Source organism: Scyliorhinus torazame, chromosome 2 (genome assembly GCF_047496885.1).
Source record: "Scyliorhinus torazame isolate Kashiwa2021f chromosome 2, sScyTor2.1, whole genome shotgun sequence".
Classification (NCBI taxonomy): Eukaryota; Metazoa; Chordata; class Chondrichthyes; order Carcharhiniformes; family Scyliorhinidae; genus Scyliorhinus; species Scyliorhinus torazame.
Window position 1 is genome coordinate 158,698,475 of NC_092708.1, and position 27,051 is coordinate 158,725,525.

The following is a 27,051-nucleotide window of genomic DNA, read 5'->3' on the forward strand; positions in this document are numbered from 1 at the left end:
TCATAACACGGTATATTTATCGGTCATTTACCTGGGGAGTTCTGAGGTGATGACACAGGGGAACCACGTGGAGACTGGCAATAACTGGGATGAAGTAAGGCATGTGGTGGCACATAGGACATAATCTCGTCTTCAAACAAACTGCCCAGGACAGAAACCAAATAATAGAAGATTATTTTAAAAACATCAACTTCCTTTCCATTATTTATAATGTTCAGGTTGGTATTCTACGATTTTACAGATATATTTTCAGACTAGTGCTGGTGTGCAAATACCACATTTTTCTCTTAATTTAATATGATGGTTTACATTAATTTGGGTAAGACATTAAACCAAGTCCCTGTTTGCCTTCTCAGATAAAGGAATCCATGACACTAGTCAAAGGAGGCAAGAGGAGTTTCCCAATACCTTGGTCAACCAATTATCGTCATTCAGGTTTTAATAAGAACACGGGGAGTCCACACTGAGGAAAATAAAGAAACATAGTTTTATTTGCAACACAATATATACACTGCTCGGTAGATCCCTACCGGGTTCTTGTTCTGGTTGGTGTTTTACTGGTTGACCTTTTGTACTAAGGTTAATAGAGAGCCCCTGCCCCTAGTGGGGGGAGCTTATACTCCGCAAAGACCACAGGTAAGATAATCATTCCCACCCCATAGGTCCCATGCGAGCTGTTACATGTGTATTTGTGGGGACTTGCTTGCTATGTGCAGATTTACTGCCATGTTTCCAAAATTATTTCAGTGACTACAATTCAAAATAACTTAACTGGCTGTGAAGCACTTTAGAACATCCTGAGGTCATGAAAGGCACTATTGTTAATACAGTTTCAGAACTTTTACTTGCTGACAATGAATGTTCATTGTTAATGTGACAACTATTGTTAGCAATAGAGATAATATTCAAACCTTTAACAAGAAAGGGATATATATGTTCACCTAGTGTCATCTTTGTCCTGACTCTTTAATATAATCTGAACGTGACACTTCTAATGCTTTTTTCTAAAACACAACTCTATCTCCGAGCCAGGGAAATGGAGCCTGTATTTTTTTTTAAATAATCTTTATTGTCAGAAGTAGGCTTTACATTAACACTGCAATGAAGTTACTGTGAAAAACCCCTAGTCGCCACATTCGGATACACTGAGGAAGAATTCAGAATGTCCAATTCACCTAACAGTATGTCTTTTGGGACTTGTGGGAGGAAACCGGAGCACCCAGAGGAAACCCACGCAGACATGGGGAGAACGTGCAGACTCCACACAGACAGTGACCCAAGCCGGGAATCAAACCTGGGATCCTGGCGCTGTGAAGCCATAGTGCTAACCACTGTGCTACCGTGTTGCCCATGTGTTTTTTTTTAAAAAATATTTTTATTCTTCATTTTCACATTTTCTTCAGAATTTACCCCCCCACCAACAAACAGTAAACGGTAACGAACACAATGTCAATCCCCCTACCAACAATAACGACCCCATCCTCCCATCACCCCCCAAATAACGACCCACCAGACAATATAAGCATCAAATAAAACTAAACCTCCCAAGGAGGAAAAAAGGAAAAAAGAAAAAGGAATCAGGAAACGCCCCTGGTCACCATTGACACAGAGAGTCCACCCCCCCAACCACCCACTAATATTCAATGCCATCCAATCCCCGAAAGAGTACTGTGAATGGCACCCATGAATTGTAGACACCCCCCCACTCCCCTCCCAGACTCCTCCCCTCCACTTCCTCTTGTAAACTCCTTCCCCCAACCTCGGTTCCTTCCCCCAACTTTTCACCCCGGCTAGACTGACCGAAACCTGTTCTACCAGGCTCCGATGGCCGCAGCCCCTCCCCCACCTCACTCCCATTCACTGGCCGATTTAAACTGGCCAGCGTGGAGGCCCCCGCCCGGGTCTCCTTCCCCCTTGCCCGGTCCCAGGAAAACCAATAAATCCTCTTTAGCACACAACCCCAGCATACACAACCATGCCCCAATTAATGAAAGTCCCAACTCTTCCCTTGTCCAAATATAGTGTTGACTCATTTAGTCCATACACCAACACGCAGTGAAAAAATAAAGCTACATGAGGCCACATCGGTACACGACCCACTCTCAGTCCCATTTTTCAATTCTGCCACAATCCTTCTGCCTTCGCAAACTCCTTCGCCGCTTCTTCCGTCCCAAAATAAAAGTCCTTGGATTTGTAGGTCACCCTCAACTTGGCTGGATATACTATGCCGCACTGCACCTTGCTGATGTACAGCGCCTTCTTCACCCGGCTGAAGGCATCCCGCCTCCTCGCCAGCTCTACCGTAAAATCCTGGTATATGCGTATACCAGCTCCAGCTCACTGCACCACCAGCTTCTGCTTTGCCCAGCACAGGACCTTCTCCTTCACGCTGTACCACAGTTACTACTCTTGGCGGCTCACTCGCCTTTGGTAGCGGCCTCCACGACCGATGAGCCCGATCCAGTTCGTATCGAGAGGGATCGTCCTCCTCCCCCAATAGCCCCGCCAACATCGTGGCAAAATCCTCCGTCGGCCTAGGGCCTTCCACCCCTTCGGGCAGATCCATGATCCTCCGATTCTGCTGCCTGGATCTGTTTTCCAGGCCTTCTATTTTGGCTCGCAGACCCTTGTTGGTCTCGGTCACCTTCCGCAACTCCTTCCCCATCGAGGTGAGTTGATCACTGTGCTGCGATAATGCCTCTTCCACTTCCTTCAGTGTCTCACCTTGCTCCCGCACCTCCACCACTGCGCTTGATACCGCCACCCTCACCAGGGCAATCGCCTCCTCCACCAGCACTTTCAATACCGCCCCCATCTCCTTCTTCATCGCTTCCATGTGCTTTATGAACTGTTTTTCAAGTTCCACAGCCATCATTTTGATCATTTCTTCTGCTGTGAGCGATGCGGCCTTCCCTGGTGCTCCAGCCTCCGCTTTCCTTACAGTTCCTGCGCTGACTTTTCCACTCACTGGCGGACTTTCATTAACCCCCTTTTTCACGGCCGTCTTTTTCCCAAGCTTGGACATTTCTCCTCCCTGTGCCTTCTTACAGCTTTTTCAGCCTCCTGTGCCCCTGGGACCGGGCGTTAAAACCCCAAAATTTCTATTCCCAAGCGGGAGCCCTCCAGTGTGCGGCTGCCTCCCGCCCACCGTCACCGGAAGTCCCCTGCCCATGTGTTTAATATTAAGCATGCTTTTGTGGAAAATGTAACAACTATAATAGCAGAGTAAAAGATCTCAAAATAAGAAATCAATAACTATTAATTTATGTAATTAGGCATTGCCACTTGTCTTGATAGGGAGATATTAGGAACGTAGAAGACGTAGCAGACAATTTAGGGGTTAAACAGTGAAGTCTGTTATAGATACTTAGAAATTGATTTTATTTAATCTCTGCATAGTTCCTGAGGTCTGCCATGGCAAATGCCGGGCGAGTTGACATGGAGTGACATGGTAGGCATCACAGAGACGTGGTTGCAGGGGGTTCAGGACTGGCATTTAAACGTCCAGGGATTCACAACCTATCGAAAAGACAGAGATGTGGGCAGAGGGGGCGGGGTTGCCTTGTTAATTAGGAATGAAATTAAAGCAATAGCACTAAACAACATAGGGTCAGATGATGTGGAGTCTGTGTGGGTAGAGTTGAGGAACCACAAGGCAAAAAAACCATAATGGGAGTTATGTACAGGCCTCCTAACAGTGGTAAGGACCAGGGGCACAAAATGCATCACGAAATAGAAAGGGCATGTCAGAAAGGCAAGGTCACAGTGATCATGGGGGACTTCAATATGCAGGTGGACTGGGTAAATAATGTTGCCAGTGGACCCAAAGAAAGGGAATTCATTGAATGTTTACAGGAGGGCTTTTTCGAACAGCTTGTGATGGAGCCCACGAGGGAACAGGCCATTCTGGACTTAGTGTTATGTAACGAGCCAGACTTGATAAAAGATCTTAAAGTAAGGGAACACTTAGGAGGCAGTGATCATAATATGGTAGAATTCAGTCTGCAATTTGAAAGAAAGAAGGTAGAATCAGATGTAAAGGTGTTTCAGTTAAATAAAGGTAACTACAGGGGCATGAGGGAGGAACTGACGAAAATTGACTGGGAGCAGAGCCTAGTGGGAAAGACAGTAGAACAGCAATGGCAGGAGTTTCTGGGAGTAATTGAAGACACAGTACAGAGGTTCATCCCAAAGAAAAGAAAGGTTATCAGAGGGGGGATTAGGCAGCCATGGCTGACAAAGGAAGTCAGGGAATGCATCAAAGCAAAAGAGAAAGCCTATAATGTGGCAAAGAGTAGTGGGAAGTCAGAAGATTGGGAAGGCTACAAAAACAAACAGAGGATAACAAAGAGAGAAATAAGGAAGGAGAGGATCAAATATGAAGGTAGGCTAGCCAGTAACATTAGGAATGATAGTAAAAGTTTCTTTAAATACATTGAAAACAAACGGGAGGCAAAAGTAGACATTGGGCCGCTCCAAAATGACGCTGGTAATCTAGTGATGGGAGACAAGGAAATAGCTGAGGAACTAAATAAGCACTTTGCGTCAGTCTTCACAGTAGAAGACATGAGTAATATCCCAACAATTCAGGAGAGTCAGGGGGCAGAGTTGAATATGGTAGCCATCACAAAGGAGAAAGTGCGAGAGAAACTAAGAGGTCTAAAAATTAATAAATCTCCGGGCCCAGATGGGCTACATCCTAGAGTTCTAAAGGAGATAGCTGAAGAAATAGTGGAGGCATTAGTTATGATCTTCAAAAGTCAATGGAGTCAGGGAAAATCCCAGAGGATTGGAAAATCGCTGTTGTAACCCCCCCTGTTCAAGAAGGGAACAAGGAAAAAGATGGAAAATTATAGGCCAATTAGCCTAACCTCGGTTGTTGGCAAGATTCTAGAATCCATCGTTAAGGATGAGATTTCTAAATTCTTGGAAGTGCAGGGTCGGATTAGGACAAGTCAGCATGGATTTAGTAAGGGGAGGTTGTGCCTGACAAACCTGTTAGAGTTCTTTGAAGAGATAACAAATAGGTTAGACCAAGAAGAGCCAATGGATGTTATCTATCTTGACTTCCAAAAGGCCTTTGATAAGGTGCCTCACGGGAGACTGCTGAGTAAAATAAGGGCCCATGGTATTCGAGGCAAGGTACTAACATGGATTGACGATTGGCTGTCAGGCAGAAGGCAGAGAGTTGGGATAAAAGGTTCTTTTTTGGAATGGCAACCGGTGACGAGTGGTGTCCCGCAGGGTTCAGTGTTGGGGCCACAGCTGTTCTCTTTATATATTAACGATCTAGATGACGGGACTGGGGGCATTCTGGCTAAGTTTACCGATGATACAAAGGTAGGTGGAAGGGCAGGTAGTATTGAGGAGGTGGGGAGGCTGCAGAAAGATTTAGACAGTTTAGGAGAGTGGTCCAAGCTATGGCTGATGAAATTCAACGTGGGCAAGTGCGAGGTCTTGCACTTTGGATAAAAGAATAGAGGCATGGACTATTTTCTAAACGCTGACAAAATTCATAATGCTGAAGTGCAAAGGGACTTGGGAGTCCTAGTCCAGGATTCTCTAAAGGTAAACTTGCAGGTTGAGTCAGTAATTAAGAAAGCAAATGCAATGTTGTCATTTATCTCAAGAGGCTTGGAATATAAAAGCAGGGATGTACTTCTGAGCTTTATAAAGCACTAGTTACGCCCCATTTAGAATACTGTGAGCAATTACGGGCCCCACACCTCAGGAAGGACATACTTGCACTGGAGCGGGTCCAGCGGAGATTCACACGTATGATCCCAGGAATGGTAGGCCTAACATACGATGAACATCTGAGGATCCTGGGATTATATTCATTGGAGTTTAGGAGGTTGAGGGGAGATCTAATAGAAACTTACAAGATAATGAATGTCTTAGATAGGGTGGACGTAGGGAAGATGTTTCCATTAGCAGGGGAGACTAGGAACCGGAGGCACAGCCTTAGAATAAAAGGGAGTCACTTTAGAACAGAGATGAGGAGAAATTTCTTCAGCCAGAGAGTGGTCGGTCTGTGGAATTCATTGCCACAGAGGGCGGTGGAGGCCGGGACGTTGAGTGTCTTTAAGACAGAAGTTGATAAATTCTTGATTTCTCGCGGAATTAAGGGCTATGGAGAGAGAGTGGGTAAATGGAGTTGAAATCAGCCATGATTGAATGGTGGAGTGGACTCGATGGGCCGAATGGCCTTACTTCCACTCCTATGTCTTATGGTATTATGGAGTGTGCAAAGGCAAAGGAAGTCATAGATTGTCGTGAGTTAGCATGACATTGGCATAGGGGCTGTATATAAGGGGCCCTGGGGATATGTGGGGGCTCATGAGTTGGCACTAGATCAGCATAGGGGCTATACGTAAGAGGTCCTAGTGATGAGTGGGGCACATGGGTTGGCATTGGGACTATAAGGGGCCATCGGAATGAATGGAACATAGGTTGGCATGGAGGTTACAAAAGACCATTGGAGTTGAGGGTGTAGGTAGGCATGGATGGGCATGAGGATGTAAAATTGAGATTGCGGGCTAGAGGACCTAATGTTTAACAATGCAACCGTGACAAAGTCCGAGAGAACAGTGATGATTCTGGCACAGGCCTGAAAATATGTAAATGTCTTAAAATGATGTGTTCTGCCAATGACGGGGATGGGGACAATTGCGTCATGTTCTCAGGTTGACGTAAAGTGCGACTTTGCAGTTCTCGTGATATTTTCTGATCTATTCGGCAAACCCCCTCGATGCGAATGGGAGCAGAAAATTCGACCTAAGTGTGGTTATGGGTAACTCCGGCAGCACCTGTCCCGCCAACCAGAATGGCAGGACCCCACGTCAGATTCTGCCCTTGGAACCTCATTAATCATGCCCAGGGAAGTTCCCCTCTGACTCTCCTGGTGGGCCAGCAGCTGATTCGTCTGTCTGCCTTTTGGTGGCGGATTTTAAGGTCCCAGCACCATATTTAAACACCAGCCAGGCACTCTCATATCATTCCGCCAGCCCACCTGTCTTCACCAGACCGTCAAGATGTCAGCAACCCAGAGGCAAAAGGCTAGCAGCCTCAAACAGAAGTCTGTACTTGATTCAACCACCTTCTGACCAGCCCATTACCTGCGATGTGCCCATGCCCCACTGAGAACTCTAACCACTGAACCTGGAGTCTCCTTCCATTCCTTTCCAGTAAACAACATGATATACTTTTGACCCCCTTATCTGAGTTTTTCATGCAGGCTTGTTGGGTTCCAGCTTTCCTCCTCTCGGTCTTCCCTCTGCCTTCCATTGTTCGTCTTCTTCATTCACCTCTTTGCCCTATGGTGGCCACTGTTAGCCCCCTCCCAACCACCCCCACCTCCCCCTCCATGAAGGCCAGCTTGGCATGGAGAGAGATAGCAGGAACCAGTCTTCCCTGGCAAGGGTGTGTACAACAGCGCAGCACCATTGCAGGTAGGCTTTGCTGTACTCACCTCTACGTCTCTTACCAATCAAGGGTCATCTTGAGCAGGCGACTTTTTACCACCAGGTTTGACTCTGTCATGAGATGCAGACATGCAGATAATGATATACAGACAGGCACGGACAGGCAGCTAATGAACACAGAGAACAGGACATGGCCATTGAGCAGGCAGGACACTCAGGGGTTGTATCTCACTATAAAAGGCACAAGGCCTCTTTCCACTGATGAACATCTACAGAGTGAGTCAGGGTGTATTTACAGTATCACACTTCCAGCACGTGGCTAAGAGCTAGTCTGGTTCAGTCAGACAGAGTAACCACACTTCGGTTAGCAGAGAGTCGAACTCATAGAGAACTGTGCTAACTGTGCTACTGGTTCAATAAATCAGATTGAACTAACTTCAAGGTCTGGAGTATCTTTTGGTTAAAGCTGCATCCAGTTGCAGCCTGTGTTATCCCAGAGTACATAACAAGACATGCTACCAGGAGACTGCTTAATCTAGGTGGTTTACCTCAGTCCATTCCGTGACGACCAGCGAATGTATCCCAGCACCATGGAGAAGATTCAGGCTCCTCACCAGCTCAGGACCTCCGGCAATCTCAGTGCCAACTGGAGGACATTCAAGCAAAAGTTTCTGCTGTACATCAAAGCTTCAGACCTCGTGGGTGCATCTGATGCAAGGAAGATCGCGCTTCTCCTCTCAACAGCGGGTGATCAAGCCATCGAACTCTTCAACTCTTTTCACTTCACCGAAGGCCAGGACAAGACAAAGTTTCAGACCATCCTGGACAAGTTTGACAGTCACTGTGAAGTGGACACCAATTAAATCTTCGAGCGCTACATATTCAAGCAGCGTCTACAAGGTAAAGATGAATCTTTCAACTCCTCCTTAACTAACCTCCGCCTGCTAGCGCTGTCCTGCAACTTTGGTGATATTGCTGACTCCATGATCAGAGACCAAATCGTTTTTGGAGTTCACTCTGATCCTCTGAGAGAGCAGCTACTGAAAATCAAGCATATGACCATGCCGGTCGCGATTGAAACATGCACAGTGCATGAGCATGCCAAAAATCGCTATGCCCAGTACAAATCAGCTGAAACTGAGAAACTTGCCTCCCACGAGGCAGAGAATGTGCAGGCCATCTCCCGGATGCAGCGCCTCAGCATTGCTGAAAGCGGTCATTTCGCGCGCTTTTCCCGGGGCCCCACGCATGCGCGATGCGAAAGGGATAACGAAGTGGCCGACACCTGCACTGCGAATGTGCGACGGCGCGCAGAGCGTCAGGACACCGACATCATGACGTGCTCGAACTGCAGCAACGCCCAATTAAAGAAACACTGCCCTGCAAGAGGCAGGCGATGTTTAAACTGTGGGAAGCCGAGATACTATGCAGCCTTTTGAGGTCTGCACCACTAGTCAGGGGCCAGCGCTCCCAATTCCGACGACGGCGGGTTCAGAGTGTGCAACAACGATTACAGGATTCTGATCCTGGCAGCACAACGGATCCAGAGGAAGAATGCCTGGACTCCGCCTACTGTGTGGGCATCATTACCAAATGTGAAAATGCCACATCCAACTCATCACAAATTCAATCCATCCTCGCTGTGGATTCTGCGGACGAATGGCGTGCGGTGATGCAAGTCAACCACTGCTCCATCCAGTTTAAGCTGGACACAGGTGCTTCTGCCAACCTCCTCTCACAGGCACATTTCAAACGCATCAAGGACCTTCCAGCAGCCTGCAGGCCCCTGGACTACAACGGAAATGCCATCATGGCACTCGTCTCCAACCGGAGTACCCATGCACGGTTACATTTTGAAATTGTCAAGCCAGACAGGGCATGCCTACTTGGCGCATGCCTGCAAGCAGCTGAACCTCGTGCAGCGGGTTTACACAACAACATCCTCCAATGTGGATCTGGCATTGACGCCATTCTCGCTCAGTATCCGGATGTGTTCGACGGGATGGGCATGCTGCCATATCGATACAAGATTCTGCTAGGACCTGATGCCAAGCCAGTGGTCCACGCACCACGCCAGGTCCCGACTCCGCTGAGGGAGTGCCTGAAGGCACAGCTCAAGGATCTTCAGCAACAGGGCATCATTTCCAAGGTAACCGAACCGACTGACTGGGTCAGCTCGATGGTATGTGTTAGAAAGCCTTCGGGAGACCTGCGCATCTGCATTGATCCCAAGGATCTCAATAAGAATATAATGCGTGAACACTACTCCATCCCGAAGCGGGAGGAACTCACCAGTGAGATGACACATGCACATTTTTTCACCAAGTTAGATGCGTCACATGGATTTTGGTAAATCCAGCTGGATGAGTCCAGCAGAAGGCTCTGCACCTTCAACACACCGTTTGGCAGATACTGCTATAATTGAATGCCGTTTGGCATTCTCTCGGCATCGGAGATCTTCCATCGCTTCATGGAGCAGATGATGGAGGGCATTGAAAGGGTTTGTGTGTACGTGGACGACATCACCACATGGTCCATGACCCCTGAAGAGCATGTTTCCCGTCCCCAGCAGGTATTCCGCAGTGTCCATGCCAATGGCCTGAAGCTGAACAGGTCCAAATGTTGCTTTGGCATGTCGACACTCAAGTTTCTAGGTGACCAGATCTCACAGCAGGGCGTGCGCCCGGATACAGACAAGGTCAAGGCCATCAAAGCCATGAAGGTCCCTGAAGACAAGAAGGCTTCCTGGGCATAGTCAATTTTCTGGGCAAGTTCATCCCAAACCTGGCCTCACACACCACGGCCCTACGAAACCTGGTGAAAAAGTCCACTGCCTTTGAGTGGAAGGCAGCACATCAGGCAGAGTGGTTGGAGCTGAAAGCCAAGCTCACCACTGCACCCGTCTTGGCATTTTTCGACCTAGACAGGGAGACGAAGATCTCGACAGATGCAAGCCAGGATGGCATCGGTGCGGTGCTGCTTCAACGCGATGACACTTCATCCTGGGCACCGGTAGCCTACGCATCGAGGGCCATGACGCCCACCGAAACAAGGTATGCGCAAATAGAGAAGGAATGCCTGGGTCTTCTAACTGGCATTCTCACGTTTCACGACTATGTCTACGGCCTGCCGACATTCACTGTCGAGACGGATCATAGGCCTTTGGCCCACATTATCTACAAGGACCTGAATCACATGACGCCTCGGTTGCAGCACATCCTCCTCAAACTCAGAAGGTACGACTTTGACTTAGTGTACACGCCTGGCAAGGAGCTCATCATCGCTGATGCATTGTCCCGCTCCATCACATTGCCTAGTGAACCGTTGGAAATCATCCGGCAGATTGATCACAGGCGCAGCTGTATGCTAGCACCCTCCCGGCGTCTGATGAGAAGGTGGTTCGGATCCGCGAGGAGGCAGCCAAAGACCCCCTCTTGCAGCGTGTCATGCATCACCTCGCCAATGGCTGGTAGAAAGGGCAGGGCCCTCAATTTTACAATGTAAAGGACGACCTGACGGTGATTGATGGTATCCTCCTCAAGCTGGACCGGATTGTCATTCCACTCAGTCTCCAGAGCTTGGTGCTCCGCCAAATCCATGAGGGACACCTGGGCGTCAAGAAGTGCAGACGCAGAGCCAGGCAGGCTGTCTACTGGCCCGGTATTAGCCAGGACATCTCGAACATGGTCCTCAACTGTGCGACCTGTCAACGCTTCCAGCCAGCGCAGAGCAAAGAGACACTCCAGCAGCATGAAATCGAGACCTCCCCGTGGTCCAAGGTTGGCATCAACCTCTTTCGTGTGAATGTGATTACGTATTGATTATTGACTATTTCTCCAATTACCCTGAAGTCGTGAACCTCTCAGACCTCACATCTCGGACCGTCATCAAGGCCTGTAAGGAGATCTTCTCCAGGCATGGTATCCCACTCACTGTCATGAGTGACAATGGCCCGTGCTTCAACAGCCACGAGTGGTCTATGTTTGCCAAGTCATACCATTTCAAACATGTCACTTCCAGCCCACACTATCCGCAGTCCAATGGGAAGGTTGAAGAAGGGGTGCACATTGTGAAACAGCTCATTTGCAAGGCCGCGGATTCTGCTTCTGACATTTACCTCGCGCTGCTTGCGTACAGGGCGACCCCACTGTCCACTGGCATGTCGCCGCCTCAACTCCTGATGAACAGGGACCTGCGGACGATACTTCCAGCCATACACTTGCCCAACCTGGATCACCTCCCGGTGCTGCAGAAGGTGCAGAAGCTCCGAAACCAGCAAAAGCAGGGCTATGATGCTCATGCCACCGATTTGCCCGTGTTATCCCCGGCAGACACTGTCAGGATCAAGATACCGGATGGTGGCTGGTCTGGTCCAGCTATCGTTGTTCGACAGGCTGCGCCCCACTCGTATGTTTTACGTATGGCTGATGGTTCTGTTGTGCGACGAAACAGACGGGCACTGCACGAAGTTGCCTGCCCGCAACTGCTTTCTTCTCCGTTTTCGTCCGTTGTTTTGCCACCTCCTGATACCTCGAACTACGAGGCCACCAGTCAGGCTTACATCCCGCCTGTCAATGCGCCGTCGTCCCCACCACCACCTCTCCGGCGGTCGACAAGGATCAGACGCAAGCCCCACAGACTGGACGTATGAACATTTGTTCTGTTTGCTATGTTCTATTTTCTCACATTAGACAGCTGTCTTCACATGTAAATACGTTCACATATGCCACCGCTTGTAAATATGTTAATATATGCCACCACATGTAAGTACATTCCCATATGCCAAGAAAACATTTTTAAAAAGGGGAGATGTCATGATATGCAGACATGCAGATAATGATATACAGACTGGCACAGACAGGCAGCTAATGAACACAGAGAACAGGACATGACCAATGAGCAGGCAGGACACTCAGGGGTGATATCTCACTATAAAAGGCACGAGGCACTCACACTCCGGCTCTTTCCACTGATGAACATCTACAGAGTGAGTCAGGGTGTATTTACAGTATCACACTTCCAGCACGTGGCTAAGAGCTAGTCTGGTTCAGTCAGACAGAGTAACCACACTTCGGTTAGCAGAGAGTCGAACTCATAGAGAACTGTGCTAACTGTGCTACTGGTTCAATAAATCAGATTGAACTAACTTCAAGGCCTGGAGTATCTTTTGGTTAAAGCTGCATCCAGTTGCAGCCTGTGTTATCCCAGAGTACATAACACGACAACGTCCACGTGATTTCCCGGTGGCATGACTTGAGATTGGATGGTCCGATGGGACACCAGCACCCAGCTGTTTTATTGAACATTCATGGATGCAAATTAATGCAAATGGAGTTCATGTCACCAGCCAGCAGGATGACTGATCCTCCATTAACCCGCCATTGGGAGAAGTGCAATATGATTTTACCTCTGCGGGTTTCTAACTTCTTGACTGCCATCAGATCTCCACACCTGCCCCCCCCCCCCCCCCCCCCACTCCAAACCCACTGCTGTTGCGTTGGGAGAATTCTACCCTTGGTCTGAGATATCAAGTTAATTGCCCTGAATTTGTCTGGGATACCCATCAAAAACTGTCATAAACTAATAGTGGTCCAATTCACAACAGCAACAATAAGGTCCTCATTTAAATAAGAAATTGTCATCACTTTCATATATGATAATTGATAGCTTGTTCACTTTTTGGTGAAAGAATTAACTGCGAGGTCTAACAAGTGGAACAATTTCAAAATCTTTCCAAATTCCAACCGTCTAGCTTTTGGCTCTCCGTTCACAGCATTTCTGCAGCTACGGACTTGCGTAACCGCGCACACACCTACACTTTTGATGCCAGAGTTGCCACTAAAGCCATGACTCTCTCTCCCATCGCTGTTCTCCGGCCCTCATCTCCACTCTCTTAAGTCCAAGGGATGCAGACTTAAAAGGACTTGAATATGGCAACTAGCTCAGTCTTTCATTGCCAGATCTGGTAACACCATCTAAAGCACTATCAGGTCATGATCCTGTCCAGTAAAACTGCTGACCAGTCCAAGATCATCTTAAATTGCAAAGATAACCCTGGACTTATTTTCTCTATTTTAAATCGTCCTATTGAGTCACCCTCTTCTGTCTTCTTCACTCTCACCTCCAGCAATATGCGTGAGTAGCTCATGGATTTTGTTTTGTCACGAAGATCAAGATCTTCTATCAACTGCCTCTGTCACTTTTCTCCCTTCCACTAACCCAATGGGTCAACCATCCTTTAAAGATCCTCCTTGATCTAGCCCTGAACATGTATCCTGCTCTAATTTCTGTTCTATTTCTCTCATACCCACTCCAAGTTCACCTTTTGCAAGGGATCCCCCTGACCACTAAATTTACCCTCCGTATCACCATGTTAGCCAATATTGTTAACAATTAATCAGATTTCTGCTCCTGATGCAGTATCAGCAAGGCTCTAATCAAATTCACAAGTGATATCCTACGTGACGGCAGCAAAGATTAACCATCTCTCCACATCCTTTTCCACCTGAGTGCAGCCTTTGACACAGGTGGCCATTGCATCCTTTCCAAGACCTCTCCACTGTCATCCAGCCGGGTGGGACGACATCACCTGGTTCTATTTTTAAATCTAATCGCAGCCACTGTATCACTCGCTTGTGCTTCTCTTCCGCTCCCACCATTACCTCTGGTGCTCCAAGGATCTCTCCTTGGTCCCCTACTATTTGTGATCTACATGCTGCCCCTCAGCCACATCATCCTTTTCACATGTATGTTGATGATAGCCAGCTCCATCTCCCCACCACTTCTGTCGATTCCTCCACTATTCCTAAATTCAGACTGCTTATCTGACATCCAATACAGGATGGACAGAAATTTTCTTCAGTTAAATACTGAGTAGACTGTTTTGGTCCCTGTTCACAATTCTGCTTCATAGCTATCAACTTTGATTCTCTCCCTAGCAACAGTCTGGGAATAGGTCAGACTGTTCACAACCTTGGTGTCTTATTCAATTCTGAGATGAACGTCACACTATGTATTCGTGTGATGACTAAGACCACCTGTTCCCACCTCAGTAACATAGTCTGGTTCTGCCCCTGCCTCTGCTCATCCACTGCTGGAACCCTCACTGAGGCCTTTGTTATCTTGGGATTTGGCCATTCCAACACACACCTGGTTGGCCACCCACATTCTCCCTTTGTAATATTGACGTAATTGAAAACTCTGCAGCCCATGTCCTGACTCACACCAAGCCCCATTCACCTATTATCTCGGTGCTCACTGACTTACATTGGCTTCTGATGTGATAGGCAGGTAGGTTTGATGTGGACTGCACTCGATGCAGGGAAGCTAGAAGCAGACGTCTAAAACTGGAGAAGATCCAATACTGTTTTATTCAATGAGAGAACTGATATACATATTCAGCTGTGGGTCGACACTATACTGAACTGACTGGAGACCTTGTAGTAGCCTGACCAGACTTACTAGCTACCGCATGGTGTTTGCACTTGCTAGCTCGTGGACACTTATTGTCTCAGTGGCTGGGTCCCGAGAGAACGGGAAACCTAGTGCCCTCTGGCTTTATAGTGGTAGTGTCCTGTCTGGTGATTGGCTGCACTGTGCTGTGTGCTTACTGGTCATCCTGTGTGTCAATCACTGCCTGTCTGCATCTCATTATATACATGAGTGGATATTATGACAGCTTCCAGTCGAGCAACATCTTGATTTTAAAATTCTCATCCTTGTTTTCAAATTCCTACATTGTCTTTCCCCTCCCTATTTCTGTAATCTCCTCCCACAGCCCTCCAAGATACCTATGTTCCTCTAAATCTGCTCTCTTACACATTCCCAGTTTTAACTTCTCCACCATTGGTGGCCATGTTGTCGAGACCACAAACCCTGCAATTCCCTTCCTACATCCCTCTGCCCGCTTTCCTCCTCATCAGGACAAATGCAAAAATGCCAAATTTGAAAGGGAACAACAATCTATACCGCATGAGAAAGGGATGCTGATTAGTGGATGAAATAAGAGAGCTATTGTCCTTCATGCTTTTGTCTGTTCCTGAAAGGTTCAGGGCGGGATTCTCCACTCCCACGCCGAAGTGGCCGCGCCGTTGTGAACGCCGTCGAGGTTAACGACGGCGCGGAACGGCCCCGGTCTCGACCGATTCAGGCCCTGACAATGGGCCAGTATCGGGGCTGCGTCATCTACCCGCGCCAGACCTTGTCGCCCGCGTAAAAGCAGCGCCGCATAGATGACGCGGCCGGCGCCGCATAACGGACGTCATCCGCGCATGCGCGGGTTGGCCAGCGCCAACCCGCGCATGCGTGGTTGCCGTCCTCTCTATGTCCGCCCCGCAAGAAGATGGGGGACGGATCTTGCGGGGCCACGGAAGGAAGGAGGTCCTCCTTCAGCGAGGACGGCCCGACGATTAGTGGGCACTGATCGCGGGCCACCCCACATTCCAGGTGAAGCCTGGTGCAGTATCCCCCCTCGCCCCCCCACAGGCCGCCCCCCCAGCATTCACGCACCGCCCACGACTGCAGAGACCAGGTGTGGACGGCGCCGGGGGTAACCTGCCGTTTTGGCCTGGCCGCTCGGCCCATCCGGGCCTCAGAATAGCGGGGGTGCCGTAGAATCACCATTTTCGGTGTCTCCGCCGATTCTCCGGCCTGCGGCCCGCGAAACTCGACCGGGCCGTTCCCGCTGCTTGGGAGAATCGCGGGAGGGCGTCGGACCGGCGTCCCCCGAAATGTTGGCGGCCCAGGCGATTCTCCCAACTGGCGTGGGAGTGGAGAATCGCACCCACAATGTCTGGACATATTCCTTTGGTTGCAGAAGACAAGTCCCCATATGAATACATGCAGCTTCTAACAAGTGTAAGTGAGCTACATTTGTTATTATACTTTGAAATACTATGGGCCGGTTCTCTGTTGGCCGACCCCAAAATCGGGAAAGGCGATTGGGTGTTGAATAGGTTCCAACACCAAAATCGCGGTGGGCACTGATTTGACGCCAAATCGCGATTCTCCATCACCTCGACAGCGGCGCCAATGCGTTCTGGAACGCATGTACAGCAAATACCATTTGCATATCGTTAGCAGGCCCGACCCGGTATTCTCTAGGGCCTCCGCGATTCTCCGCCTCCGATGGATTGTGTTCCCGACGGCGCAATTTACTTGTGCTTTTAAAAATCGTGAAACCGGCATGGTGGCTGCTGAGGGAGAGGGAGAGGAGTTAGGACACGGAAAGGAGTGGTTGTGTATCCTCCCAGTTTTCGGGGACCCTCGCGTGGCAGCTGCGGACTCTGTCCAGCGCCGCTACAGTGGGGGGGGGGGGGGGGGGGGGGTAGCCGTTCCGCTGGCCGAAGTGGGGGGGCTTTGGCAGGGGCTGGGGGGACTGGTGTGGGGTGGTCTGGGGGTAGCGAGGGGGGCACTATCTGGCAGGCCGGGCCAGGTGCGCAGCCGGGGCCATGTTGCATGGCGTGGCTGCCACAGGTCGCCACCGTGCGCATGTGCGGCCACGGACCCGCCAATTCTCCATCCGTATCTGTAGGTATACCCGGGGTCTTTACGTGGCGCGGCTGCTAGCCTCCCACCAGGTGGAGCATCAGTGCAGGGGCAGCGGTGACTTTTTCATTGTAAAACTGGACACGGAGAATCCAGCCCTTAGTCTCCCGAACGGAGAATCCCGGCCATTGTTCCTCTGTTAATATTAACACGATGTATGATCATAGAATTTACAGTGCAGAAGGAGGCCATTCGGCCCATCGGGTCTGCACCGGCTCTTGGAAAGAGCACCCGACCCAAGGTCAACACCTCCACCCTATCCCCATAACCCAATAACCCCACCCAACGCTAAGGGCAATTTTGGACACTAAGGGCAATTTATCATGGCCAATCCACCTAACCTGCACATCTTTGGACTGTGGGAGGAAACCGGAGCACCCGGAGGAAACCCACGCACACACGGGGAGAATGTGCAGACTCCGCACAGACAGTGACCCAAGCCGGAACCGAACCTGGTACCCTGGAGCTGTGAAGCAATTGTGCTATCCACAATGCTACCGTGCTGCCCCTATTATATAGTCAAGTTCCGATAATCCTTTAAGCAATCTCTTAGCAAATGTTACATTTACATTTGAATTTCCATCACCACAAATTCCGTTTGCCAAAAATGTCTAATCAGCCAAATTCACCAATTATTTCTAAACTGTAAGCGATATTAATCAAAATAATGCATTTCAAAATATAAAAGCAAACTTTCAAAAATGACTTAATGACTTGTGTGGAACACTAAAAATCAGATAACAGGAGGGTGTTGAGGATTTGGCACCAAACGTCTTCACTTCAGCTGTTGTGATGTCTTCATGTTCAAAGTGTAAATAGGTCATATTGGAAAGAGAATCCGTATACAAATGGTACACTTTGTTCAACTCATACTGTGATTGGAAGTGCACCAATTGATAGCTTAAGTTGTTGATGTAATATATATAGTACAGATATTTAGCTAATTGCCTGAGGAATAGGGCAACACGGTAGCACAGTGGTTAGCATAGTTGTTTCACAGCTCCAGGGTCCCAGGTTCGATTCCCGGCTTGGTTCACTGTCTGTGTGGAGTCTGCACCTTCTCCCTGTGTCTGCGTGGGTTTCCTCCGGGCGCTCAGGTTTCCTCCCACAGTCCAAAGATGTGCAGGTTAGGTGAATTGGCCATGATAAATTGCCCCTTAGTGTCCAAAAAGGTTGGATTATGGGGAAAAGAAGAAGTGGGCTTAAGTGGTTGATGTAATATATATAGAACTCTTTCCAAGGGCCAGTACAGACTCGATGGGCCATATGGCCTCCTTCTGCATTGGGAATTTTATGATTCTATGAATGATTACTTATTATTTTTATTCGTTTTTTAACATGGTTACAGCACATTAATTAATTAATAATCTTTATTGTCACATGTAGACTACATTAATACTGCAATGAAGTTACTGTGAAAAACCCCTAGTCGCTACATTCCGGCACCTGTACGGGTACACAGATGGTGAATTCAGAATGTCCAAATTACCTAACAGCACGTCTTTCGGGACTTGTGGGAGGAAACGGGAGCACCCAAAGGAAACTCATGCAGACACGGGGAGAACGTGCAGACGCCACACAGACAGTGACACAAGCCGGGAATCGAACCCGGTACCCTAGAGCTGTGAAGCAACAGTGCTACCCACTGTGCTACCGTGCTATCTCTGTGTCAGTTCTCTGCAAGTCAGCTCGTCCCACTGCTCCTCCATCATTTCTCAGTAGCAGCTTTGTAAAATCTTTCCTCTTCAAATAATTATCCAATTCCGCTTTGAAAGCCACAATTGAATCTGTCAGAACACTGAGCATAGTGCAGCTGGAACATGACAAACGTGACACTCTTTTCTGGTCCTGCATATTCCTGTGGTCATTGCTCGAATCAATATTTGCTGAAGTGATTAAAGTGGACCAATAAATATAGAGGCTCAGAGAAAATATTGGCTAACTGACCATACAACACATTTTTCATGTAACAGACTGAATGGTACTGGACTATTGTTGCACTTTCAGCTGATTGGGACTTTGAGAGAACATCCTCAAACAGTTCAGCAATAGGGAGACACAGAGCACTGATGTTAGCATATCACAGAACCCACATAAGTTAACACCATATAATTGTGCAATTAACTGTTTGAACCATCAGATTTTTATTCACTTGTTAAAAGTCACTCCTCTATCTAAGGTATTTTGTCCTTTCTCGGGTCTTCCTCTGCCACGCACCACCAAAACTGAGGAGGCAAGCAGGTAAGTAGTTACAACATTTATTCCGATGCAAACTATCAGAGAAGAGAGAATATTTTTCCCATGATGTTTTTCCAAATCAATCTTGGGGCAGGTTTTCTGATCCCGCCAGTGGGTGGGATTTGCCAGTGCTGTCAAAGTCAAGAGACTTTTGGCTCGCTTGCTCATTCGCGGCAGGGTTGGAAAATCTCACCCCTGATTTCTGTGTATTACTTGTTCATGTTGTATGATTGAGATCAGAAATTTGGTACATGGGGACCAAGGGCACAAGCTTACATCCTAACCATCCCTAAAGTCCTTTTAAGTATGCCAGTCTCAATTAAACTCGAGCTTAAAAGTTGGTTTGATGGGTGTATGTTACTCAATAATCATATTCTTTTGCCAGTCAATATAAAGCCCAACAAGAACGCTGAAATCTTGATACAATGTGCAGCATCTTTTTCACAAGCCACATTTAGCAGTGACATGGGATGCACCTACCTTAACAGCATAACAAGGTCTGCATCACTGGATAAACGCCCCAAGCCACTCGTTCCCTCGCTTCTGATAAACTGAACCTTCTCCCTATAGAAATGTTCAAATAATTCAACAATATTTTCAGAAAACAGCAAACTGATATATAACATGCAAACTGCAAAAAACGCAGAATAGACAAGGCAAAGCTCTGTGATGATTAAAATTAAGTCGGCAATCATTATTTGATAAAGGTGGCGTAATATGCTGGTATGTTTGTGAGTTATTCATTTCAGCAACTTACCTGTGTCCTATGCTTCGAGGGAGGGCTTTGTACAGCTTAGCTCCACGGTGGCACAGTGGTTAGCACTACTGCCTTACAGCGACAGAGACCTAGGTTCAATTCTGACCTTGAGTGACTGTGTGTAGTTTACACATTCACCCCTTGTCTGCGTGGGTTTCCTCCAGGTTGGTTTCCTCCCACAGTCCAAAGATGTGTAGGTGTGGTAGTCACCACTAACTGTATATTACATGTAGTACGGTAAGGCTCCTGTACTAGATGTACATGGGTAAATCCCTGCCTGCTGGCTCCGCCCAGTAGGCGGCGTATAAATGTGTGTGCTCGCCAGTGCTGCTCCCATTCTGGGAGCAGCTACAGGAGGCCACACATCTTTGCTCAATAAAGCCTCGATTATTCACTACTCTCGTCTTTGTAGTAATTGATAGTGCATCAGTAGGTTTGGTGTATTGGACATGCTAAATTGCCCCTCTTCATGTCCAAAGGTTAGGTGGGGTTATGGGGATAGCACGGGGGATTGGGCCTCGGTGGTGCTCTTTAGTGTGTGTGGAGGGAGGGGGGGGGCGGGTCACTGCAGACTCGATGGTCCGAATTCTGCACTGCAGGGATTTCACGTTACCATTCCTGCATTTGGCAACTAATTTCAGGTATCAAAATTGACCAACATGGTCATCCATTTTGTGGCACTGATGGCAGACCTCTGCTGAATTCTAATCATCTAACGCCCCTGCTGTAAGCTTGCATTTTTGCACAAGTGTGGTACAGCAGTTTAACGGCCAGTGATTTCTTTTAAAAAAACAAATCAAATTAAGGACTGCGATGATAGACTTTTGGAATTCAAAACAGACACAACCCCTTGGCCCTACCAAAACTGATATTCACCTTTGTTTTCCTTGCTTTTAACTGCACAAGTTTGTGAAAATACAATCATAGTTCAATTTAAATGCCATTCACAGAATTAATCATATTGGTATACCTTTACTTCACTGGACTCCATCTAATTTACTGGTGGAACAAATCTGGACAGAGCAAATAGGAAGAAACTGTTCCAGTTGGCAGGAGGATCGAGAACTAGAGGCTACTTACTGATTTAAGAGAAGGGCAAAAGAAGCAAGAGAGACATGAGGAAAACACTTTTTCATTCAGCAAATGGTTAGGAGCTGGGGTGTGGGGGGCAGATTCAATCATAGCTTTCAAAAGGGAATTGCATCATTATTTAAAGAGATAAAAATTTCAGGGCTATGGGGAAAAGGCCGGGGAGTGGGACTAGGGATGTTGCTCTCACAGTCCGTACGAACACGGTGGGCCAAATAGCCTCTATCTGTGCTGTAATCATTCTATAGCCAGCTATCCCCCCCCCCCCACCAACCCCCCCACCCCCCTCCCCCACTCCGAGATGCAGAGGGCCATTTCAATTGCCATTTACTTTTGCAGGATCGTAATATCTCACTGAGCGGGAGAGGCTAGATAATCCTGGCTCATGGGGCGGGATTCTCCACTCCCACGCCGAAGTGGCCGCGCCGTCGTGAACGCCGTCGAGGTTCACGACGGCGCGGAATGGCCCCGGCCCCGACCGATTCAGGCCCTGACAATGGGCCAGTATCGGGGCCGCGTCATCTACCCGCGCCAGGCCTTGTCGCCCGCGTAAAAGCGGCGCCGCATAGATGACGCGGCCGGCGCCGCATAATGGACGTCATCCGCGCATGCGCGGGTTGGCCGGCGCCAACCCGCGCATGCGTGGTTGCGGTCCTGTCCAAATCCGCCCCGCAAGAAGATGGGGGACGGATCTTGCGGGGCCGCGGAAGGAAGGAGGTCCTCCTTCAGAGAGGACGGCCCGACGATCGGTGGGCACCGATCGTGGGCCACCCCACATTGCAGGTGAAGCCCGGTGCAGGATCCCCCCTCGCCCCCCCCACAGGCCCCCCCCCCCAGCGTTCACGCACCGCCCATGACTGCAGCGACCAGGTGTGGACGGCGCCGGGGGGAACCCACCGTTTTGGCCTGGCCGCTCGGCCCATCCGGGCCTCAGAATAGCGGGGGTGCCGGAGAATCGCCATTTTGGGTGTCTCCGGCGATTCTCCGGCCTGCGAAACCCGACCGGGCCGTTCCCGCTGCTTGGGAGAATCGTGGGTGGGCTTCGGAACGGCGTCCCCGGAAATTTTGGCGGCCCAGGCGATTCTCCCAACCGGTGTGGGAGTGGAGAATCGCGCCCATGATTCTTGGCCATAATTACATGCAACTACACTGGATAAGATACCAAGTGCAAGAGCTCATATTCACTCTGTGCATCCCCAGCTTTGCCATCACTGCCAAAAAACATAGCAGAAAAGAAACACTGGTACTTCATTTAGGGGTACAAACTGGAATTGATATCCCAGATGTGTATCTTAAAATCATATAAAGAAGGAACAGTAAGATATGGAAATAAAAGTGACAGGAGCCACACCACCTCATTGTGAGATTTGTAATATTTGTGACAAAAAAATGGTGAAATAAAAATAAAAGCCTACCAGGCCAATTTTATATGACACAATAAAAAGAAAAGGTAAATCATATAAACGAAACACACACTCATTATTCACTGTCATTTTTGTCTCGATGATCAGCAATATTTATATGGGATATACAGCACAGAAACAGACCAATTTGGATGGTAAACTCTACTTTCCTAGATGTGAACCACAAATCCGGAAAAAGGACATAAGGCAGCATAATTATATTACTAATTTAAGTCATACCAATTCCTATGTCCTCAGAGTACACTAACTAAATACAATTTTCCTTTGACTGGGTTATAACACGTTCAATCACAATAGGCTTTACAGGACTACAGACCAAACTCTGTATGTTTGCAGCTAAAATGAAGTAATACAGAAATCTCTCCTCTTATGACATTCTCAATTTTTGTACACCTTATAAAAGGCTCACAGCAGTATTGCAGAGCCAAACTGAATTAGATTTTGAGGTCAATTCTGGCAGATAGTAAAGGACAGTGTACAATGTCGGCTGGGTACTTTTTCTATACAAGAGCTGTAGTTGATACGAGAGAGGTTACATTACACTCAACCATCTGGCACAAAAAGAGCTGAGGGATTTGCTTCTTTCAGTTGAAGATGTAGGATGTGCAGAATATCTTCATATTCAAGCATCTTTTGTAGATGTCCTAAAGAATGATGGTTCGATATGCTCCAATAATGGGGCGATTCCTTGATCGGGGGGTGGTCGTTCACCTTTCTTTGTCTCGGCCACTGCTGGCGCCGAGAGGTCTGGATCGGCTTTCAATTGCTAATTTGTTGCAATTGTTCCCGGGGATCGCCAATTAAACTGCAGATGGCTGGGTTGATGTGCTGCTAATGGTTGCAGGTATCGGTTCTGGGACGACTCCCCCAGAGTCGAATATCCTGTTCTGTCTGCAGCTGTCCGTTTGTGTCCTGTTGGCTGCTTTTCCCATTAGCCTTTTCAGTTCGCCATTTTAGATCGGGGTTTGGCCAAATTAATCGGGAATCAGCCATTTTAGGTGGCTACAGGTGGTAGGCAAAGTAATGGAAAGGGTACTGAGGGATAGGATTTCTGAGCATCTAGAAAGACACTACTTGATTAGGGATGGTCAGCACGGATTTGTGAGGGGTAGGTCTTGCCTCACAAGTCTTATTGAATTCTTTGAGGAGGTGACCAAGCACGTGGATGAAGGTAAAGCAGTGGATGTAGTGTACATGGATTTTAGTAAGGCATTTGATAAGGTTCCCCATGGTAGGCTAATGCAGAAAGTAAGGAGGCATGGGATAGTGGGGAATTTGGCCAGTTGGATAACGAACTGGCTAACCGATAAAAGTCAGAGAGTGGTGGTGGATAGCAAATATTCAGCCCAGAGCCCAGTTACCAGTGGCGTACCACAGGGATCAGTTCTGGGGCCTCTGCTGTTTGTGATTTTCATTAATGATTTGGATGAGGGAGTTGAAAGGTGGGTCAGTAAATTTGCAGACGATACGAAGATTGGTGGAGTTGTGGATAGTGAGGAGGGCTGGTGTCGGCTGCAAAGAGACATAGATAGGATGCAGAGCTGGGCTGAGAAGTGGCAGATGGAGTTTAACCCTGAAAAGTGTGAGGTTGTCCATTTTGGAAGGACAAATATGAATGCGGAATACACGGTTAACGGTAGGCTTTGAAAGCAGACCAAGGCAGGCCAGCAGCACGGTTCGATTCCCGTAACAGCCTCCCCGAACAGGTGCCGGAATGTGGCGACTAGGGGCTTTTCACAGTAACTTCATTTGAAGCCTACTTGTGACAATACGCGGTTTTCATTTCATTTCATTGTTTTGCTTTTAGTTTGCCCTTTGACTCTTTATTGCTGGCTATCTGTTGAATAGGATGCTCTAGTAATGGTTTTTCCATTTGTAGAGTGGCTGGCATTTCTTTTCATTCATGGGGTATGGACATAGAACATAGAAAATACAGCACAGAACAGGCCCTTCGGCCCACGATGTTGTGCTGAACTTTTGTCCTAGATTAAGAACAAATCAATCTACACCCGAGCGTTCTACCATAATCCATGTACCTGAATGTCCCTAATGTTTCCGACTCAACTACTTCCACAGGCAGTGCATTCCAATCCCCCACTACTGGGTAAAGAACCTACTTCTGACATCCCCCCCTATATCTTCCACCATTCACCTTAAATTTATGTCCCCTTGTAATGGTTTGTTCCACCCGAGGAAAAATTCTCTGACTGTCTACTCTATCTATTCCCCTGATCATCTTATAAACCTCTATCAAGTCGCCCCTCATTCTTCACCATTCTAATGAGAAAAGGCCTAGCATCCTCAACCTTTCCTCGTAAGACCCACTCTCCATTCCAGGCAACATCCTGGTAAATCTCCTTTCCACCTTTTCCAAAGCTTCCACAACCTTCCTAAAATGAGGCGACCAGAACTGCACACAGTACTCCAAATGTGGCCTTACCAAAGTTTTGTACAGCTGCATCATCACCTCACGGCTCTTAAATTCAATCCCTCTGCTAATGAACGCTAGCACACCGTAGGCCTTCTTCACAGCTCTATCCACTTGAGTGGCAACTTTCAAAGATCTCTGAACATAGACCCCAAGATCTCTCTGCTCCACCACATTGCCAAGAACCTTACCGTTAACCCTGTATTCCGCATTCACATTTGTCCTTCCAAAATAGACAACCTCACACTTTTCAGGGCTAAACTCCATCTGCCACTTCTCAGCCCAGCTCTGCATCCTATCTATGTCTCTTAATGATTGAAACAAGCCAAATCCCTAAATGTGTGCTTGCCTCTTTCATCATGAATAGTAATTTGTTAAGATGTTTTGGTTTGAAATGGATGGGCGCCATCCAAACCCACGTTGCCTTGATTATCAAATTCAAAATTCTTACTGGGTGGCAGGCCAGCATCACTCAATTGCAACCCTCCCAATGGAAAGTGCAGGTGGAATTTGTAAGGCACAGGCACAATATCCAGCAGCCTGTGAGAACATAACTGCTCTGTTTGATTTAATGGTAAATATTATGGTTGCTATTGGTCTCAAAATATTTTTAAGCAATGAAAGCAGATTTGACAAAATGTTTTTAAACAGCCCTCTTAATGATACAGAGCTGCTTTTGTGTAGTATTTCCCAGTTTGCTGATGGCACCAAGTTGTGTTGGTACATGAAGAGGACATTTGAAATGGAAATATGAAATGTGCCTATAAAGAAGGGAGTAATTAATCACAAATTAATTTTAAAATATCCAGTCATTGCAAGGGAGTTATAAACAATGCTGCATCTCAAGGACATCTGGGGCAAAGTTCTCCGGAAACGGCGCGATGTCCGCCGACTGGCACCCAAAACGGCGCAAATCAGACGGGCATCGCACCGCCCCAAAGGTGCGGAATGCTCCGCATCTTTGGGGGCCGAGCCCCAACCTTAAGGGGCTAGGTCGGCGCCGGACGAATTTCCGCCCCGCCAGCTGGCGGAAAAGGCCTTTGGTGCCCCGCCAGCTGGCGCGGAAATGACATCTCCGGGCGGCGCATGCGCGGGAGCGTCAGCGGCCGCTGACAGCTTCCCACGCATGCGCAGTGGAGGGAGTCTCTTCCGCCTCCGCCATGGTGGAGACCGTGGCGGAGGCGGAAGGGAAAGAGTGCCCCAAGGCACAGGCTCTCCCGCGGATCGGTGGGCCCCGATCGCGGGCCAGGCCACCGTGGGGGCACCCCCCCGGGGCCAGATCGCCCCGCGCCCCCCCCCCCCCAGGACACCGGAGCCCGCCCACGCCGCCATGTCCCGCCGGTAAGGTAGGTGGTTTAATTTACGCCAGCGGGACAGGCATTTTAGCGGCGGGACTTTGGCCCATCCGGGCCGGAGAATCGAGCGGGGGGGCCCGCCAATCGGCGCAGCGCGATTCCCGCCCCTGCCGAATCTCCGGTGCCGGAGACTTCGGCAACCAGCGGGGGCGTGATTCACGCCAGCCCCCGGCGATTCTCCGACCCGGCGGGGGGGGGGGGGGGGGGGGGGTCGGAGAATCTCGCCCCAGAGGATAAAAATAAAAAAGGTTATTCTATTATTGCCCAGATTACTCAGGAAGTCATGGTTAGGTTATTATATGCAAAGTTAGCCAATCTTCAAAAGGACAAGGATGGCTGAATGATGATATGATCAACTTTTAAAAAGCTGATGGAAAGATGAAGGTGTTGCAAGCAAGCTTGCAGAGAATTAGAGGATGCAAGCAAAACATGTAACAAGGGTTAGACATGACTCAAGATTGGAAGGAATTCTTTCCAAGATTTTTTATATCGAGAAACTCAGGTAAAATAATGGTTATGACTATAATTATAAAATAATAATGAATGCAGTTAATAGTCTGCCGATTAACACTTTTTAAAAGAAGTTGGAGACTCTGGTTAGGAACAGAACTGAAGTTATGAATAAATTGAAAAAATCAAATGCTGTACGGGACAAGATTCTTCATGAGACAAGGGCTGGAATTCTTCAGCCATTGGGTTTCTCTGTTCCCGGGTTTCCAGGCAGTATGGGGTGGCTTCAATGGGAAATCTCATTGACAAGCGGTGGGAATAGAGAATCCTGTTGCTAGCG

General features: G+C 48.2%; 1 protein-coding gene across 1 annotated transcript in view; it reads right to left on the reverse strand.

The window, feature by feature from the left end:
- Nucleotides 1-27,051, reverse strand: part of LOC140392897 (E3 ubiquitin-protein ligase HECW2-like) — a 595,816-nt gene that overhangs the window by 95,916 nt on the left and 472,849 nt on the right. Inside the window, 2 exon segments of the mRNA XM_072478670.1 lie at nt 32-141; nt 19,689-19,772. Coding sequence (XP_072334771.1) covers nt 32-141; nt 19,689-19,772 — 194 coding nt within the window.